The sequence below is a fragment of the Megalobrama amblycephala genome, linkage group LG11 (genome assembly GCF_018812025.1).
Source record: "Megalobrama amblycephala isolate DHTTF-2021 linkage group LG11, ASM1881202v1, whole genome shotgun sequence".
Taxonomy (NCBI): Eukaryota; Metazoa; Chordata; class Actinopteri; order Cypriniformes; family Xenocyprididae; genus Megalobrama; species Megalobrama amblycephala.
The window spans coordinates 127,811-145,406 of NC_063054.1; the positions used below are offsets into that span (position 1 = coordinate 127,811).

Below are 17,596 nucleotides of genomic sequence, written 5' to 3' on the forward strand. Positions count from 1 at the left end.
GACCTTACTTTTGAGCTGGCTGAAGGCAATCGTACATAGGAGCTCTATGCAGACTGTCATTCTGAATGTGCGCTGTCCTGTTGTTCGTGGAATTTACACAGACGGTCTCTCTCTCTCTCTCTCTCTCTCTCTCTCTCTGCTTGAAGGGCAGATCATGGGATAACGCTGTGTTCGAAAAAGCACCCGAGGGCCCTCGTGAGGTTTCTGTAGTGTAGTGGTCATCACGTTCGCCTAACACGCGAAAGGTCCTCGGTTCGAAACCGAGCAGAAACAGCGCTTGACTTTTGACAGAAAATATAAACTGTTTGCGACGCCAGTAGGATTTATCTCGTCTTCCTTTTACGCCTTTTAAGAAGCATGCACCAGAAGCTTTCTGTCTGCGCCCGAACAACAGGTTTCCGTAGTGTAGTGGTTATCACGTTCGCCTCACACGCGAAAGGTCCCCAGTTCGAAACTGGGCGGAAACAGTGGTTTGCTTTTGCCAAAATTTCCTAAGGGGATTTCTTTTGAGCAGATCGGTACTCTTGCTGCACAATTTGCGGTGTAAACTCTTAAAAAAAAACTAAAATAAAACAAATGACCAGTGAGGTCTCCTGTAATGGCAAAACAGTTGGTTTGCTACTAAAAGTAGCAGCCTTTTGCCGTTTTAAGATCACTGCTCAGTCGTTCGTTTCAGTCCTTGTCAACAAGCGTGCGCTAAAAACGTTCAGAATGCATCTGCCCTCAGGTTTCCGTAGTGTAGTGGTTATCACGTTCGCTTTACACGCGAAAGGTCCCCAGTTCGAAACTGGGCGGAAACAAGTGGAGGTTTTTTTAAGACACATGCTGAAATGGCTCTCCGGTAAGAGGATGTCCACACTCCAATGACCTTACTTTTGAGCTGGCTGAAGGCAATCGTACATAGGAGCTCTATGCAGACTCTCATTCTGAATGTGCGCTGTCCTGTCGTTTGTGGAATTTACACAGACGGTCTCTCTCTCTCTGCTTGCAGAGCAGATCATGGGATGATCCTGTGTTCGAAAAAGCACCCGACAATCGCCGTGAGGTTTCTGTAGTGTAGTGGTCATCACGTTCGCCTAACACGCGAAAGGTCCTCGGTTCGAAACCGAGCAGAAACAGCGCTTGGCTTTTGACAGAAAATATGCACTGTTTGTGACGCTAGGAGGATTTAGCACTCTTTTCCTTCTAAGCATTTTAAGTAGCTTGCATTTTAAGATTTCTCTCGGTGTCCGCCAGTGACAGGTTTCCGTAGTGTAGTGGTTATCACGTTCGCCTCACACGCGAAAGGTCCCCAGTTCGAAACTGGGCGGAAACAAGTGGAGGTTTTTTTAAGACACATGCTGAAATGGCTCTCCGGTAAGAGGATGTCCACGCTCCAAAGACCTTACTTTTGAGCTGGCTGAAGGCAATCGTACATAGGAGCTCTATGCAGACTGTCATTCTGAATGTGCGCTGTCCTGTTGTTCGTGGAATTTACACAGACGGTCTCTCTCTCTCTCTCTCTCTCTCTCTCTGCTTGAAGGGCAGATCATGGGATAACGCTGTGTTCGAAAAAGCACCCGAGGGCCCTCGTGAGGTTTCTGTAGTGTAGTGGTCATCACGTTCGCCTAACACGCGAAAGGTCCTCGGTTCGAAACCGAGCAGAAACAGCGCTTGACTTTTGACAGAAAATATAAACTGTTTGCGACGCCAGTAGGATTTATCTCGTCTTCCTTTTACGCCTTTTAAGAAGCATGCACCAGAAGCTTTCTGTCTGCGCCCGAACGACAGGTTTCCGTAGTGTAGTGGTTATCACGTTCGCCTCACACGCGAAAGGTCCCCAGTTCGAAACTGGGCGGAAACAGTGGTTTGCTTTTGCCAAAATTTCCTAAGGGGATTTCTTTTGAGCAGATCGGTACTCTTGCTGCACAATTTGCGGTGTAAACTCTTAAAAAAAAACTAAAATAAAACAAATGACCAGTGAGGTCTCCTGTAATGGCAAAACAGTTGGTTTGCTACTAAAAGTAGCAGCCTTTTGCCGTTTTAAGATCACTGCTCAGTCGTTCGTTTCAGTCCTTGTCAACAAGCGTGCGCTAAAAACGTTCAGAATGCATCTGCCCTCAGGTTTCCGTAGTGTAGTGGTTATCACGTTCGCTTTACACGCGAAAGGTCCCCAGTTCGAAACTGGGCGGAAACAAGCGGAGGTTTTTTTAAGACACATGCTGAAATGGCTCTCCGGTAAGAGGATGTCCACACTCCAATGACCTTACTTTTGAGCTGGCTGAAGGCAATCGTACATAGGAGCTCTATGCAGACTGTCATTCTGAATGTGCGCTGTCCTGTCGTTTGTGGAATTTACACAGACGGTCTCTCTCTCTCTGCTTGCAGAGCAGATCATGGGATGATCCTGTGTTCGAAAAAGCACCCGACGATCGCCGTGAGGTTTCTGTAGTGTAGTGGTCATCACGTTCGCCTAACACGCGAAAGGTCCTCGGTTCGAAACCGAGCAGAAACAGCGCTTGGCTTTTGACAGAAAATATGCACTGTTTGTGACGCTAGGAGGATTTAGCACTCTTTTCCTTCTAAGCATTTTAAGTAGCTTGCATTTTAAGATTTCTCTCGGTGTCCGCCCGTGACAGGTTTCCGTAGTGTAGTGGTTATCACGTTCGCCTCACACGCGAAAGGTCCCCAGTTCGAAACTGGGCGGAAACAAGCAGAGGTTTTTTTAAGACACATGCTGAATTGGCTCTCCGGTAAGAGGATGTCCACGCTCCAAAGACCTTACTTTTGAGCTGGCTGAAGGCAATCGTACATAGGAGCTCTATGCAGACTCTCATTCTGAATGTGCGCTGTCCTGTCGTTTGTGGAATTTACACAGACGGTCTCTCTCTCTCTGCTTGCAGAGCAGATCATGGGATGATCCTGTGTTCGAAAAAGCACCCGACGATCGCCGTGAGGTTTCTGTAGTGTAGTGGTCATCACGTTCGCCTAACACGCGAAAGGTCCCCAGTTCGAAACTGGGCGGAAACAAGCAGAGGTTTTTTTAAGACACATGCTGAATTGGCTCTCCGGTAAGAGGATGTCCACGCTCCAAAGACCTTACTTTTGAGCTGGCTGAAGGCAATCGTACATAGGAGCTCTATGCAGACTGTCATTCTGAATGTGCGCTGTCCTGTTGTTCGTGGAATTTACACAGACGGTCTCTCTCTCTCTGCTTGCAGAGCAGATCATGGGATGATCCTGTGTTCGAAAAAGCACCCGATGATCGCCGTGAGGTTTCTGTAGTGTAGTGGTCATCACGTTCGCCTAACACGCGAAAGGTCCCCAGTTTGAAACAAGTGGAGATTTTTGAAATATACATTTTCTTGCAGCATCTCTGAGCTGAGCTGGATGATGGCATCACTGTTTTCTCCAGAGCTCCATTATAGATAAATGAAATATAATAATAACCAATGATTTTTACAATGGAATGAATCAACTAACTTAAGCTGGACAATGACACTATTTTTTATAGGGCCAAAACAAACTTTGTTCCATCATTTTTTCTGCTATAAGCATTATATAAATAAAGGTGACTTGACTTGATTCCCCCATCTTAAAATTTAAAAGGCAGCTATATATGTGTGTGTGTGTGTGTGTGTGTGTGTGTGTGTGTAAAAAGACCCAATTTATACTATGACAAATAAATATAAATAAATATGTGTAAAATATTATTTGGATTTTTTATTCACACTTCTGTACTGTGTAGTATTTATTTGTTTGTTTTAATACATTTTAATTATTTATTTCAATGTATTTTATTCATTTATTTGTTTAGTTTATTTGTTAACAGGGTCAATGCACATTAATAAACATAACTGTAAACATGCCAGAATTAGCCCAAAAGGCTATTTTTCATCTGTAGAAGAATGTTTAAAAGTCACCCTAAAACAAAGACAGAGCATCATTACATATATAGTACACATCATATAAAAAATAAATAAATAAATAAATAAACAAACACAAATGCACAGTAAAAAGCGCTACTAAAATACAAAATATAAGGTAAGGAAGAGAAAGAGAGTGAGAGAAAAAGAAAAAAAAGAACGAGAGAGAGAGAGATTGATTGCAACAGGAGAAGGCAACATAGCCAAGAGCAATTTGTACAAGAAAGTCTATTTTGTCAAGATTACAATACTAATGTTGACAATGCTGAGTTGAAATTAATTAATTTTATTTTTTTTTTTTTTATTTGAATCTAATATTTATTTATAAATAACAAATTTTATTATAAATAACTTTAAACTTTTCCCTGGACCCCTAGCATCCCCTTGTGGCCTGAAAACCTCTTCCGTTAAACACCCAAACTCCTGTCCACTAGGCGGAGGAAAAGCACGCCATGAACTCCGTGATAATCACGAGAAGGAGAGAAATGGCGATCTCCAGTGAAAGCGTGGAGGGTCTCATAGGGACTTTCCGTGAGTCTCTAAAAGCGCAAGGTTTTGAAATTTATCCTTTCAAGGTAATATGTCTGGCTCCATGAACATAATAAAAGCAATCAGGCTCGATAATGAAAGTATTTGACGTCTGTATATTGTAGTGGTGCGTGTGTTAGTTCTGTTCACAAGCACAGTGCACTGACACATCAGTGGAAAACATGTTTGGACAACACTTATGAAGGCAGTTCTGAACGTAACTAGTTTGTGTTTGTTACTGATCATATGTCTGTGTTGTGGTAGGTCGGCTGGTACAATGCAGTGTTATCTCCTGCCCATCACCTGCATTACCCAGCAGACACTCTGGCTGTGGTGGTCCTGAGCTCTCCGTCCATGTTTGAGCGCTCGTTCCTGCCCTTCTTACGGAGCCAGTGCTGTGAGGGCCTCAGGGACCCCATCGATCAGTGCAGCGCTCACACCGTCTCCTCCGCTGTCTCGCTGGTGTGGTTCAGCTCAGTTACACTTATTCCAGTTCACATCCACTCTCTTTCTGCTTTTATCTAGAGCAAAATGCGTGAAAAAGATTAGAAAAAAGCAGTGTAAAATGTATGAATAAATAAAAATATGATTAAACCTACTTAATAAATTTGATTAAAATTAATAAATAAATTTAAGTAAATCAATAAATTAAGACATCAGATTAAAATAAATTAAATTGATTTGAATAAATAATAAATTGATATATTTGATTAAAATAAATAAATGAAAATAAAAGTTTGATATAAATAAATTTGATAAATAAGTACAACTTGATTTAAATAAAAACAAGAAAGCAGTGTAAAATATATACAATAAGATTAAACTAAGTAACTAAATAAATGAGTTGATTAAAATAAGTCAATTAAATTTCATTTAAATAATTAAAGGATTAGTCCACTTTTAAATAAGTTTTCCTGATAATTTACTCACCCTCATGTCATCCAAGTTGTTCATGTCTTTCTTTCTTCAGTGGTAAAGAAATGAAGGTTTTTGAGGAAAACATTCCAGGATTTTTCTCCAAGGTCCAAATGTCAGTTTCAGTGCAGCTTCAAAAGGGCTTTAAATGATTCCAGACGAGGAATAAGAGTCTTATCTAGAGAAACCATCACTCATTTTTGAAAAAAATGTATATGCTTTATAAACACGAAACTGGCGCCGCGTTCGTTCCGTAAGTAGAATAGGGAAGGCGTAGGACATACAGCGTAAGCGTTTTAGAGAATATGGAAAGCGAAAGCACGCACAAGGTTTAATGTGTGTTTATAAAGCATATACAGTTGTATTTTTTTCGAAAATGTCCGATGGTTTCTCTATATGAGACTCTTATTCCTCGTCTGGGATCATGTAGAGCTCTTTGAAGCTGCACTGAAACTGACATTTGGACCTTCAACCCGTTGAACCCCAGTGAAGTCCACTATATGGAGAAAAATCCTGGAATGTTTTCCTTCATTTCTTTCCGACTGAAGAAAGAAAGACATGAACGACTTGGATGACATGAGGGTGAGTAAATTATCAGGAAAAGTGGACTAATCCTTTAATATATTTAAAATAATTTGAAATCTAAATCAGTCTAAACTACATTTAACAGTACTACAATGAGTAGAAAAATGCAGTGGTGTAATAGAAACGAAATATTTTCCACATTTATAATAATAATTATACATGAATGTTTGAAATTTTAGGATGGGATTGAGAAGTTCTGATCATTCCTTTGTCCAACCATGTGTTTTAATCTCTCTCTCAGTGTTTTCCCAGTCAGTCTGTGGATGTCAGTTATGATTATGAGATGCTGCCCAACAGAAGACCCAAGTTTCTCGCACAGACTGCCGCCCACGTCTCAGGAGCAGCGTACTACTACCAGAAATCAGACGTCCACAGTCCACCATGGGCTGATAAGGTCAGCCAGAAAACATCTACAGTCGATTAAAATATTTAACTTTTTGATTAATCTGAGAAATGCAAACAATACTTAAAATATATATGTTTTACTTTACAAAAAACTCTTTATGGATGCAGTCAGATGAAAGTCTTTCTCCTTATTCTTCACAGAAGATGTTTGGAGTCTGTATGCACCCTAAGCTGGGTGGCTGGTTTGCTATCCGAGCCCTGCTGGTCTTTAAGGATGTGCGAGCGGGAGCGGATCTTCAGCAGAAGGATCCTCCAGACTGTGTGCGCTCACAGGAGGAGCGGATCGAACTGCTGGAGAGGTTTAACTTCCGCTGGCAGGACTGGAGCTACAGAGACATGGTGCCCACAGAGGAGAGGTACTCGGATCAGCAGAGGGAGTATTTCAGGACTCCTCCAGGCCAGCGGGGGGAGCTGCTCAGACACTGGGGCTTTCTGACTGACACTGACTCTGAGAAGCAGAGCTCCACGAACAAACAGGGCTGATTCTGCACAGCTTCTTAGCCGTTTTCCCAAAGATGTGTTCTGCTCTGTGGAAGCTTGTTTTCACCACAGAATAAAAGGTAATTGAGATTTTTTATCTCGCAATTCTGACTTTTTCCTTGCAGCTGCCAGTTTATATCTCACAATTAATACTATTTTTCTCAGAATTGCAAGTTTATATTTGCAATTTGGACTACATAACTTGAAATTGTGAGATTATATCTCAAAATTCTGCCCTGTTTGGTCAGAATAATCAGAATCGTGAGATAACTTGCAGTTACCTTTTTTATTTATTATTTTGTGCTGGAAACAAGCTTCCATATGCTTGTTTTGAGTGGCACACAATGTATTAACACTGTAAATGAACATTGTTTTTAGGTTTCACGTTCTAGTCTCACTGTATTTGACATGCCACTACAGAGAATATGTATGACGTTTATAAATGATCATTTGTTTGTTTAATTTTAATTTAATAAAACAAAGAGAATAAGGGGTAAGTATTCTATCAGATTCAAGAGGCTTGACATGACTAAATTATTTTATACATTTAATTTTATTGTATTTTTGCACATAAACACTCATACATTTGCAAAACAAGAATCTTTTCCACCCTAATTCTGGCTGTCAGATACACTTGGTTTTTATCTTATAGCTATAGGAAGCTTTAAAATAATACTGTAAAATTGAAATCAATACTTATTTAATAAATATTTTGCAATAATGACAGTTCCTTATCCAAGGAATGTTCTTAATAAAGTAAAAAAAAAAGATTTGTCCTTAATATTTTTATGATGTCTTGTTCTGTAGCCGCCCAAAGCCATGCTGTATTGCAGAGATGGGCAATTAATTAAATGTATTTATAATACATATTTAATTGCTTTGGGTTATTTTGAAATTTGTGTTTTGCTGGACAGAAAAGAATCAAAAGGAATTTGTGTCAAAGCACTTTCAGAAATTGTATTTTGTGTATTTAAAATGCATATATACAAATATATATTTAAACAACAATTATGTACTAAAAACAGAAAAGTTTTTCCTTTGCATTTTTTACGTACAGATGGTAAATGACTAAAACGCTGTATTCATGCCAGGCCAGTAGTTGGCGATGTCAACACGTAACGCATCGTTTTCACACATTTGTGTTTTTGTAGTTTACACGGAGATGATAATGTAATCTTTTTCAAACACATGCACTTTGAAACATGTTTTCAAAAGTTTTTTAGGTCCCCAAAATATTTGTCATGTAAATGAATTTTTTTTTTAATAGTTGAAAATGGTGTCGTGTAAACAAACATCCCCTTAATCAAGTATTTTAGTACATTCTTGAATAAGAAAATAACTTTAATAACCAGGCTTGAAGGGTTAGTTCACTCAAAAATGAAAAAAAAAAACGAAATAGGGATGAAAAATTATCCCATGATTTACTCACCCTCAAGCCATCCTAGGTGTATATTAGAGCTGCACGATTAATCATTTCGCAATCGCGATGTGAAGCTTGTGCGATTATATGACGCAAAATGCTGCGACATGTGTGGACACGACAACCCATCTCTGAGAGCTGTTTGCCCATTTTAAACCGCTAATAAAAAGAAGACCAGTAGTTTCAGTTTAGGCAGTGGCACGCGCATGGTCATGTCAAGACTTTTTCCGGTGTGCACGCAGAGACGGATCGGAGCAAACGGTCACTGAACTGGTGGTAAGAAAAACGCTACCTCTGTTATATGCGATTTTTGGCTATAAGATTATAAGCCCAGTAGTGTGGTTAAAGGGATGTTGTTGATCGTGATCCGTACGGACCAAGGCCCACGGTTCGGGAGATTTTGAAGCTCAAAAATGTGCCTCCATCCATCATAAATGTGCCTCCATGTGACTCTAGGGGGTTAATAAAGGCCTTCTGAAGCAAAGCAATGAGTTTTTAATAACTAGACTAATCTATATTAAATTTATACAGATCTCATTTAATTAAATTTCTGATAAAATTAATACTACAGAGAATACTTTATTTGAGGAGCTTGAGTTTGTTGCCCAGTCGTGCAGTTAACTTTGAAAATAAAACATGGAGATAAAAACAAGGATTGTAGCTGCTTGTATTGCTAACTGCTAAACGTTGCCTTGACAAGAAGTTTTAAGTTCAAGACTCAAAAGGTTGAGTGCAATAGGTTGTCTTATTTTTTCAAGTTGGCTCAACTTGTTTTTTTGTTTTTTGACAAGAAGTTCAAAAGATTAGCTGGAACTCATTAGATGAACAAAAGTATGTAAGTTCACTTTACCTAGAGCAAATTACTTGAGTTAACTTAAAAAGTTAACTTTTTTCAGCTCAACTATTCTTTTATTTATTTATTTATTTATTTACGGTTGTTTTGTCTCAGCATGCACACCAGTAATATTTTTTTAAAGGCAGCTTTATAAAAGCAATTAAATTGATTGACTTAATCTAAGCCCCGTCTGTGAAACTGGGCCCTTACATGTCAAAAGATTAAGGAAATTTTGATTTCTCAAATCATGACCTCTTTAAGGCACAATATGACAAGATATATGATTTTTCCAGTAGAGATGCAGAATTAAACAACACAAAGCCCATCACAACATGGTTATTATTGTGCTTGTGTACATTAGAAATTGTGATGACACTTTCTATGAAGACCATGCTTATAATGATTTATAGGCCCATTTCTAAGTAAGTATTGCTATTCTATAAATATATTTATAAAGACTCATTAAGACCTATACCTCATTATAAGAACAGTTATAGATACATTTATATTATTTTTATAATTACTTATAAGCCATGCATTTGCTTTTTCAATGCGCATGTTCATAATCCATTATAAACTGATTTATAAATGATCATATATAAAATAGTTCCATAGACTCTTGTTTGCTGTACCAATTAGTTATTAATAATTATATCTTTAACGGCTTGCATTAGAGGTCATGAATTTTGATTTGTTAAAATCTATATCTCCTCAGCCATATACATGGTATTGCTAATAGTAGTTTGGAATTATACTTTAAAAATATTGTTGCAGTGTTTTGCTAGTATGTAACATTAAAAAAGATACATTTTTTCCAACTGTTTGTATTAATTTCTGATTATTTTTCATTAGTTACATTTACAATGTAACAATGTAACATTTTAAGCAACTTAAAATGTATAATGAGCACATCTTCATGATTTCTTAACATTTGCTTTAGGAAAAATGCATCCTATGTTTTCACTTCACTTAAAGCCAACAATGATGCATTTATAGAGATCTGTAACTATTATTACTCACAATAAGTATTTATAAGAACAAAACAGGGCTATTAATAACAATATATTCACTTATTTGACAGAAATAAATCTGAATTACTAATTGTAATTGTAACTATAATATAATAACATTATAGCAAGAGGAGGTACAGAATCCCAAGATTCAAAAAACTCGTTTGTGCATCAGGCGATCCTTGAGCTAAATAAGACACTTAATCGTAAATCAAGAGTATTGTAAATGTGCTGTGTTGTTCTTTTTTTTTTTTTTTTTTTGAGTGTGTGGATTAAGTGATGTTGTGTAAGAGATGATTGTTGCAAACATGGAAAATACTGCGATGCATGATAAATGAAAAAAAAGGTATGATATCATATAATATCATATCATAGCAATGCAGGTTGCATCTTCATAAATACATTCATGGAACCATACGACTGACTAATTAATACTTAGAAATCAGTGAATAATGGATTATGAGCATGAGCATTGAAAAAGCAAATGCATGACTTAAAATTAATTATATAAATAATATAAATGTAACTATAACTGTTCTTATAATGTGGTATAGGTCTTAATAAGTCTTTATAAATATGTTTATAAAATACTAATATTTGCTTATAAATAAGTATAAATGGAGCTATAATTCATTATAAGCATGGTCTTCATAGAAAGTGTTACCGAAATTGTTTATGCTCAGTAAGTGCATGATTATATTAATGCAGTTTTTTTTTTTCCTTGCACAAATGTTGCAATAGTTCAAAAAACTCTGAAATGTCCAAATAAAATATCAAAATACAACATCATTCTAGAGCTATGAAAATACAGTAGTCCAACCCAGACCTAATCCTATTGACATAACTGTCACCCAAAGCATGACATTTGGATTGACGTTTATGCCTTTAGCAGACCTGACAAAGGAGAGGTGTGTAAGTGCATTGGTGTGACATGTGGGTGGTTAAGTGCTTGTGAAAGAGGTGTGTCTTCAGCTGCTTCTTGGAGGATGTGCTCTTTCCACCAGAGAGCGTGAAGGTTTTTGAGATAGGGAGGTGCTGTTCCAGTGGCAGTTCGTGAAAGCAAAGCGTTAAAACCGTCAGAGCACAAGCTCACCGGATTACAAGTTTTATGTCTGTTTCATGACCATCACATTGAGACAAAATGTCCACACCTATGGCATTTCATTCACTCTTAAATCGCGGGATTAAATCATGAACAATGGCTTACTAATCAAAGAAAGATACTGTGTCCCCAAGAACTTCACAACAAAATAGATTCAATCAAGTTGCTAACCTAATCATTCAACTGATATATACTGTATCATGTGGATCTGAAATTCATAATCATAACTTGGCATCAGTCTGTCATTTTATGCAATGACAAGGAAACAAAGGATCAGTTTTCCACTTTACAGGATCGCTTGTCTAATGAAGAAGCTAGAGTAGCGAGGTCTTGTCAATGTGCAGAACCTCTCAAAAAAGCTTTTTAATGCATTACATCCTGATGCTTTAAGTGATCTAATGTGATATATTGTCCATTTTCAACAGACATAAAATGTTTTGTATTGGTTCTGCCCAAATGTTCAATGTATCTTTTCAGTCACCAAGTGTACAGTGCCTGTTTAAAGATGGACAGATGAAGCCAAAGGTTGCAACCATTTTAGAACCTCTCTCTCTCTCTCTATACAGCATGCACCTATAAATGTTTGTTTGTCCTGAGTGACACCTGGAAAAAGAGACGTAAAACTGTTATATCACGTGTATTCTGGTGACTCTGACTGTCCAAATACACTAGATGTCACTGACCAAATTGCGTCAATTAAACGTTACACAAGTTGCTCGCTGCTCTTTCAAGTAAAACATTATGTAAAACATCGATTTCCTTTTCTTATAAACAAGATATGACCGTTACTCTATATAATAGTATAGCACATACTTTGTATTGCATTGTATTTATTTAAAGGTAAATATTATGGCCATGTCACTTTGGATAAAAATGCCTGCCAAATGCGTGAATGTACATATTAAGCCCTTCGAGTGAAAATGTTTGTATTCATCAAAATGTAAAATTTCTAGAAAATATCTCTTGTATGCATCAGTCCCCACCCACACACTCATTTATCCCTGTCTCTATTTGGGACCAAAGTCCTGTGTTTGCTCTTAGCTTAAAGCCCCTGTGCTGGCCACAGGACTTTGGCAGTCCAGCTAGATTCCCAACTATGAATTTCATCGGATCGGTGGGTGCTGTAGTTGTGTTGGCTGTGCTCGGCCAGGCAGCAGTAGTGACTGAGAATGGACTTCCTATTCAGTGGGAGAAAGCCCCAAGCGAGCTCTCCCAGCTGCCCACAGTCGACGGGGTGATCCAGGTAAATCCATGGGACTACTTGCAGAGGATGGCTTTGTACAAGCTGCTGATCAATTCTACGGATCCATACATGAGCTCCATGGGCCCTGGAGACAAGGAGAATCCTCTGTGGAGTCTTCCTCTGCAGCTGGGCTGGAAACTCAAATCAGGTATGATCCATTGACCACTGCGAAAGAACAATAGGAAACAAGCCCTGTATGACTAGTGGGAGTTGTTTGAACCTAAACAGTGTCTTTTGTTTAGTATCTGAATCAAATTAAACAAATGTTCCAGTTGTGAGGAACGCCACGGGATCTGTTTCAGCATTTACATCACTCTGATTGCAGCATATGCGGTGGCAAGTGTAATGGCTGACGAGCAAATCACTATAGTTTTTTACGAATGCTACTGTTATTGTGTCACAGAATGTAGATTTAAGAGTTTTTTTACACCTCAAAAACGCGACTTTTATATAAACAGCGCCTAATTTATTTAGATGTTTTGGGAGATATAAGCTCTCCCAGGTGAAAAACAAGTACATTTCTATAATATGCTTAAAGTGCTCTATTTTTGTGCACTAATTTTGTACTTAATATACTAAAAATTCTTCTTTAGGACTTCTTAAGATAATCGTAAGAACATCTAACTCAACTGTTTTGAGACAGCATGAAATATGAACTAAAATGTGCTTATCTCTGTATTTAAAAAATGTATTTAGATACTACTTATAGTACATTTGAACCCATAGTGTACTACAAGTGGTAACTAAATATATATTTTAAATACAGAGATAGTATATTAAAAGCACATTTTAGTTCATATTTCATGCTGTCTCAAAACAGTTGAGTTAGATGTTCTTACGATTATCTTAAGAAGTCCTAAAGAAGAATTTTTAGTATATTAAGTACAAAATTAGTGCACAAAAATAGAGCACTTTAAGCATATTATAGAAATGTACTTGTTTTTCACCTGGGCTGGACCGTCAGCGGCATTCGGCGCTCATGTACCCGCTGAGAACAGCTTCATCTCGGCCAGTCTTACGTAGACAGTGTTTAAACATGAGGTGTATCATTCATTTTCAGTATATCAATTAATTTTTCCAGATTTGGCTTAAAACAAAGTTTCATAACTTTATATTTTTATTTAACTGAAGTCCTGTACTATAACTAGCATTGCTTTTGTGCTTTTGACTGAACTGTTTATTTCCTATTATACAGACTTCTTAAACTTTATAATGGCTAATATTGTTTACTTAAATATTATTGTTCAATAAATTATATTTTATATAAATAACATGCCGTATTTGGTATTGATTTCTACTTCAGTGAAAGTTACATTATTACGCCATTAGATGGCAGCAAAGACTGTCTTTATGAATGAGTCAGTAGCAAAGACTTTTATATTGAAAGGGACAAGGTTGTAAACAAAGACGTTCAAACAACCCCTTATAAGATGCAACTTACAAATGCATTGACTAGCGCTGCCATGGGAAATCCTCTTAACTGTTAAAAGGACAAAGATATCGCTTTCCTCAGCAGACATTCAAACTGATTTTGTGATTATGAATATAAGATCCCGTTTGATATACTGAAAGTGAATGATGCACCTCATGTTTAAACTATCGACATAAGAGCCAGCAGCAAATTCCCAAAGCACTGGCCGAGATGAAGCTGTTCTCAGCGAGTATATGAGCGGCCGCTGACAGCCTGGAGCTCACATCTCCCAAAACGTCTAAATAAATTGTGCAAGTCGCATGTTTGAGGTCTAAATAACTACATTCTCGCATAAAAACTTTTAAAACCACATTCTGTGACATAACAGTAGTATTTGTAAAATTATGGTGGTTTGTTCATCCGATACAAACGGTGAAATGGTTTTGCAACTCAGCGTTCCTTCGTTGTTGGTTTTAAAGTGACGTTTTAGAAATAGTAACGGAGGCTCGTGTTCATCTGTTAAACCCTTTTCTGATGGTGCCCCAGTGGACAAAGCAAGGTCCATAAAGACTGAGTTTGGTGAGGAATTGAATTGCTGAGGAAATGTATGAGTCAGGAAATTCAGCTCAGCTCAACATGTTAGCACACTAATATAAAAAAAAAAAGGCCTTAAGTTTCAATTTACATCGTAGGCCGGTTGACTGACCCAAGCCCTGCCACTACCAGCACTTGTGGACTGGAAAGTTCAGAACCGGTTTGCATCTCTCCTCTCAGCTGGTATGGATGTAAGTGCCGCTCTACATTTGCACCACTAGATGGACATAAAGTCAAAGCTACCTTTTCTAAAATCTGTCCCGTATTTTCTCATTTTGTCACTTTCACTCTCTGCAGGTATAAACTACTACCTGTCCGTGCTTCCGTTCCTGGCAGCAGTTCAGACAGGTGTGGTGGGGAAGGGTGAGGTTCAGGTGCAGGTTCAGGTTCCAGCGGAGATGGCTCAGGATTACTGCTCCAGCTACACAGACTGCTCCACCAAACACCCTGATGCCATGGCCAAATGGCAAACATTCTTCCAGGTGTCATTGTTCAGCTTCTCTCTGGATGCAAATAAAAATCCACATTTGTTCAGATAGCAGATGTTTCTTTTTCCAAAGTGACTTACAAATTTGTGATACTGACCATGTTAAGGTCTTCGTACAATAGCCTAACTCCAGATCAGATCAAGGACTAACCGTAGCTTTTCTCTGTGTAGTCTCTGCAGCAGATCAGTGAATCTGAGGACACTGATTTTAACAAGAAGGATCAGATTCTGGGACTGATGTGGGCAGCAGAGGAGGAGTCTCTACAAACCGCATACGTCGCCTGCAGTGAAAGGTCTACATATGCTTCATAACACATTCACATGACTTCATGTCATTTCCCTAAAGCAAATACGTGTTGATGCACTTCCAGCTTCAGTTTGGCAGGTGCCTTCTGTTTTGCCTAAACCAGTTTTAAGGCCTCTTTTATCATGGCTGCAGGCAGAAGCTGTACTCCTCTCCCGAGGTTCGCTTTGGACTGAGCTGGATCAGCTCGGCGGCATATGTAGCAGCTGCTCGTTTCCACGCCAACATCGAGAGGTCAGAGAAGTTCATGGCTCCCTTGCCGAGCCGGGTTCTGCAGGAGTCCGACAGCCCGCCCAACATCGCCGATCTCAGCGCTGAGGAGAACCACACGCTCTATGTTTTCGGCTGGATGAGCAGTGTGAATCAACTGCTTGGTAAGAACATCAGAGGCTGGGAGAGAGGTTATACTGCAGGGGTCCAAACATCTGAGGGAAAATGCTTCTTTTCTACAATACAGTCTTTTTTTATCCATTAAACAATTTGAGAAAAATGAAAATTGGGTCACACTTTAGTTTAGGGTACAGTTCTCTCTATTAACTATGACTTTTGCCTCAATAAACTCATAATTACTGTTTATTAATAGTTAGTAAGGTAGTTGTTAAGTTTAGGATTATGGAATGTAGAATATGGTCATGCAGAATAAGGCATTAATATGTGTACTAATAAACAGCCAATATCCTAGTATTATGTATGCTAATAATCAACTAGTTAAAGGATTAGTTCACTTTCAAATTAAATTTTCCTGATAATTTACTCACCCTCATGTCATCCAAGATGTTCATGTCTTTCTTTCTTCAGTGGAAAAGAAATGATGGAAAACATTCCAGGATTTTTCTCCATATAGTGGACTTCACTGGGGTTCAATGGGTTGAAGGTCCAAATGTCAGTTTCAGTGTAGCTTCAAAGAGCTCTACATGATCCCAGACGAGGAATAAGAGTCTTATCTAGAGAAACCATCGGACATTTTCTAAAAAATAAATAAAAATTATATACATTTTAACTACAAATGCTCATCTTGAACTAGCTCTCTTCTTCTCTATTAGAATTCTGGCAGTGTAGACGCTGCTAAGTGTATTACTGCCCTCCACAGGTCAAAGTTTGAACTAATTGTCATATTCAATATGCTAGTGCAAGTATATAACAATTAGTTCAAACTTTGACCTGTGGAGGGCAGTAATACACTTAGCAGCGTCTACACTGCCAGAATTCTAATAGAGAAGAAGAGAGTTAGTTCAAGATGAGCATTTGTGGTTAAAATGTATATAATTTGAAAAAAAAAAAAAAATAGTAAATGTCCGATGGTTTCTCTAGATCAGACTCTTATTCCTCGTCTGGGATCATGTAGAGCTCTTTGAAGCGGCACTGAAACTGACATTTGGACCTTCAACCCGTTGAACCCCAGTGAAGTCCACTATATGGAGAAAAATCCTGGAATGTTTTCCTTCATTTCTTTCCGACTGAAGAAAGAAAGACATGAACATCTTGAATGACATGGAGGAGAGTAAATTATCAGGAAATTTTAATTTGAAAGTGAACTAATCCTTTAATAGTGAGAATTAGACTCTAAAGTGTTACTGAAAACTGGTTACATATCTTGAATCTGAGAATGTCTAGTATTTTATAATTTCCCTTCTGCTTTAAAGGGATAGTTCACCCAAAAACCCTGTCGTTTCACCTTTTCATTCTGAAAAATGCCTCTGTTTTTTGTTCATACAATGAAAGTTCAGAATGAAAGTGATTACAAGGCTAAGTTAAATTTTCAAATGTTTTGCAATGTCTTTAATACAAATGAAAACATCTGTGATGATGATGATGATGAACTCATGAATCGTGTTTTGAACAGGCGGTTCGCTGGTGAGTCTCTGGCGCAGTGCTATGTGTTCAGCTCCGGCTCGGGAGAAAGGTCAAGCCCTTCTCCATGACCTCGTTCTCGACCCCAAGTTCCCTGGTACCAGTCTGATGTCAATCCTGACCGAGATGACCACCAGCTGCTGACGCAGTTCAAGTCTCCGACAGATATAACAACTGGGTAAAAACAGACCTGTTAATTAATTCCATGACCACCAGTGTAAACATGTGCCATTCACATCTTTAACTAATAAAAAGAGAAATAAAATCCAACACTGCTCCTTTCCATCTCCTTTATTCACAGTAAACCAGACAAAATGCACAAAAACATGTCATCCTCCACAAAATACTGTGGAAAAACTTGAAAAATACAACCACTTTCATTTATATGGCTTTATATAACAAGACTGTACAAGACTGTACAAAAAACTGTAATAAATCTAACCTTACGTCAACAATAATACTAAACATTCCAGTTATTCCACTGGCGTACATAACAAAACAAAACAAATATGCAGAATGAA

At 38.1% G+C, this 17,596-nt stretch overlaps 2 protein-coding genes, 1 long non-coding RNA gene and 11 other non-coding genes across 14 annotated transcripts in view; all 14 read left to right on the forward strand.

The window, feature by feature from the left end:
* The window catches only part of LOC125277729, a 5,734-nt gene extending 2,429 nt beyond the window's left edge, over positions 1-3,305 (forward strand). Inside the window, exons 2-3 of the long non-coding RNA XR_007186975.1 lie at positions 395-1,242; positions 1,771-3,305. This is a non-coding gene — a long non-coding RNA (uncharacterized LOC125277729). The remainder of the gene's footprint in view (positions 1-394; positions 1,243-1,770) is intronic.
* Positions 201-273, forward strand: trnav-aac. Its single transcript has one exon. It is a non-coding gene; the product is annotated as a tRNA-Val (tRNA).
* On the forward strand, positions 395-467 carry trnav-cac. Its single transcript has one exon. It is a non-coding gene; the product is annotated as a tRNA-Val (tRNA).
* On the forward strand, positions 728-800 carry trnav-uac. Its single transcript has one exon. It is a non-coding gene; the product is annotated as a tRNA-Val (tRNA).
* On the forward strand, positions 1,046-1,118 carry trnav-aac. Its single transcript has one exon. It is a non-coding gene; the product is annotated as a tRNA-Val (tRNA).
* Positions 1,243-1,315, forward strand: trnav-cac. Its single transcript has one exon. It is a non-coding gene; the product is annotated as a tRNA-Val (tRNA).
* trnav-aac lies at positions 1,577-1,649 on the forward strand. The gene has a single exon. It is a non-coding gene; the product is annotated as a tRNA-Val (tRNA).
* Positions 1,771-1,843, forward strand: trnav-cac. Its single transcript has one exon. It is a non-coding gene; the product is annotated as a tRNA-Val (tRNA).
* On the forward strand, positions 2,104-2,176 carry trnav-uac. Its single transcript has one exon. It is a non-coding gene; the product is annotated as a tRNA-Val (tRNA).
* On the forward strand, positions 2,422-2,494 carry trnav-aac. The gene has a single exon. It is a non-coding gene; the product is annotated as a tRNA-Val (tRNA).
* Positions 2,619-2,691, forward strand: trnav-cac. Its single transcript has one exon. It is a non-coding gene; the product is annotated as a tRNA-Val (tRNA).
* Positions 2,937-3,009, forward strand: trnav-aac. The gene has a single exon. It is a non-coding gene; the product is annotated as a tRNA-Val (tRNA).
* A 1,005-nt stretch (positions 3,306-4,310) lies between the features above and the next one.
* On the forward strand, positions 4,311-7,310 carry mmachc (metabolism of cobalamin associated C). Its single transcript, XM_048208166.1, has 4 exons — positions 4,311-4,480; positions 4,698-4,895; positions 6,175-6,327; positions 6,480-7,310. Exons 1-4 carry the CDS (start codon positions 4,358-4,360, stop codon positions 6,819-6,821), a joined length of 816 nt encoding a protein of 271 aa, XP_048064123.1. The 5' UTR covers positions 4,311-4,357; the 3' UTR covers positions 6,822-7,310.
* A 4,932-nt stretch (positions 7,311-12,242) lies between these two features.
* Positions 12,243-17,345, forward strand: leg1.1 (liver-enriched gene 1, tandem duplicate 1). Its single transcript, XM_048208188.1, has 6 exons — positions 12,243-12,576; positions 14,532-14,624; positions 14,731-14,915; positions 15,092-15,213; positions 15,360-15,598; positions 17,068-17,345. Exons 1-6 carry the CDS (start codon positions 12,282-12,284, stop codon positions 17,217-17,219), a joined length of 1,086 nt encoding a protein of 361 aa, XP_048064145.1. The 5' UTR covers positions 12,243-12,281; the 3' UTR covers positions 17,220-17,345.
* The last annotated feature ends 251 nt before the right edge of the window (positions 17,346-17,596 follow it).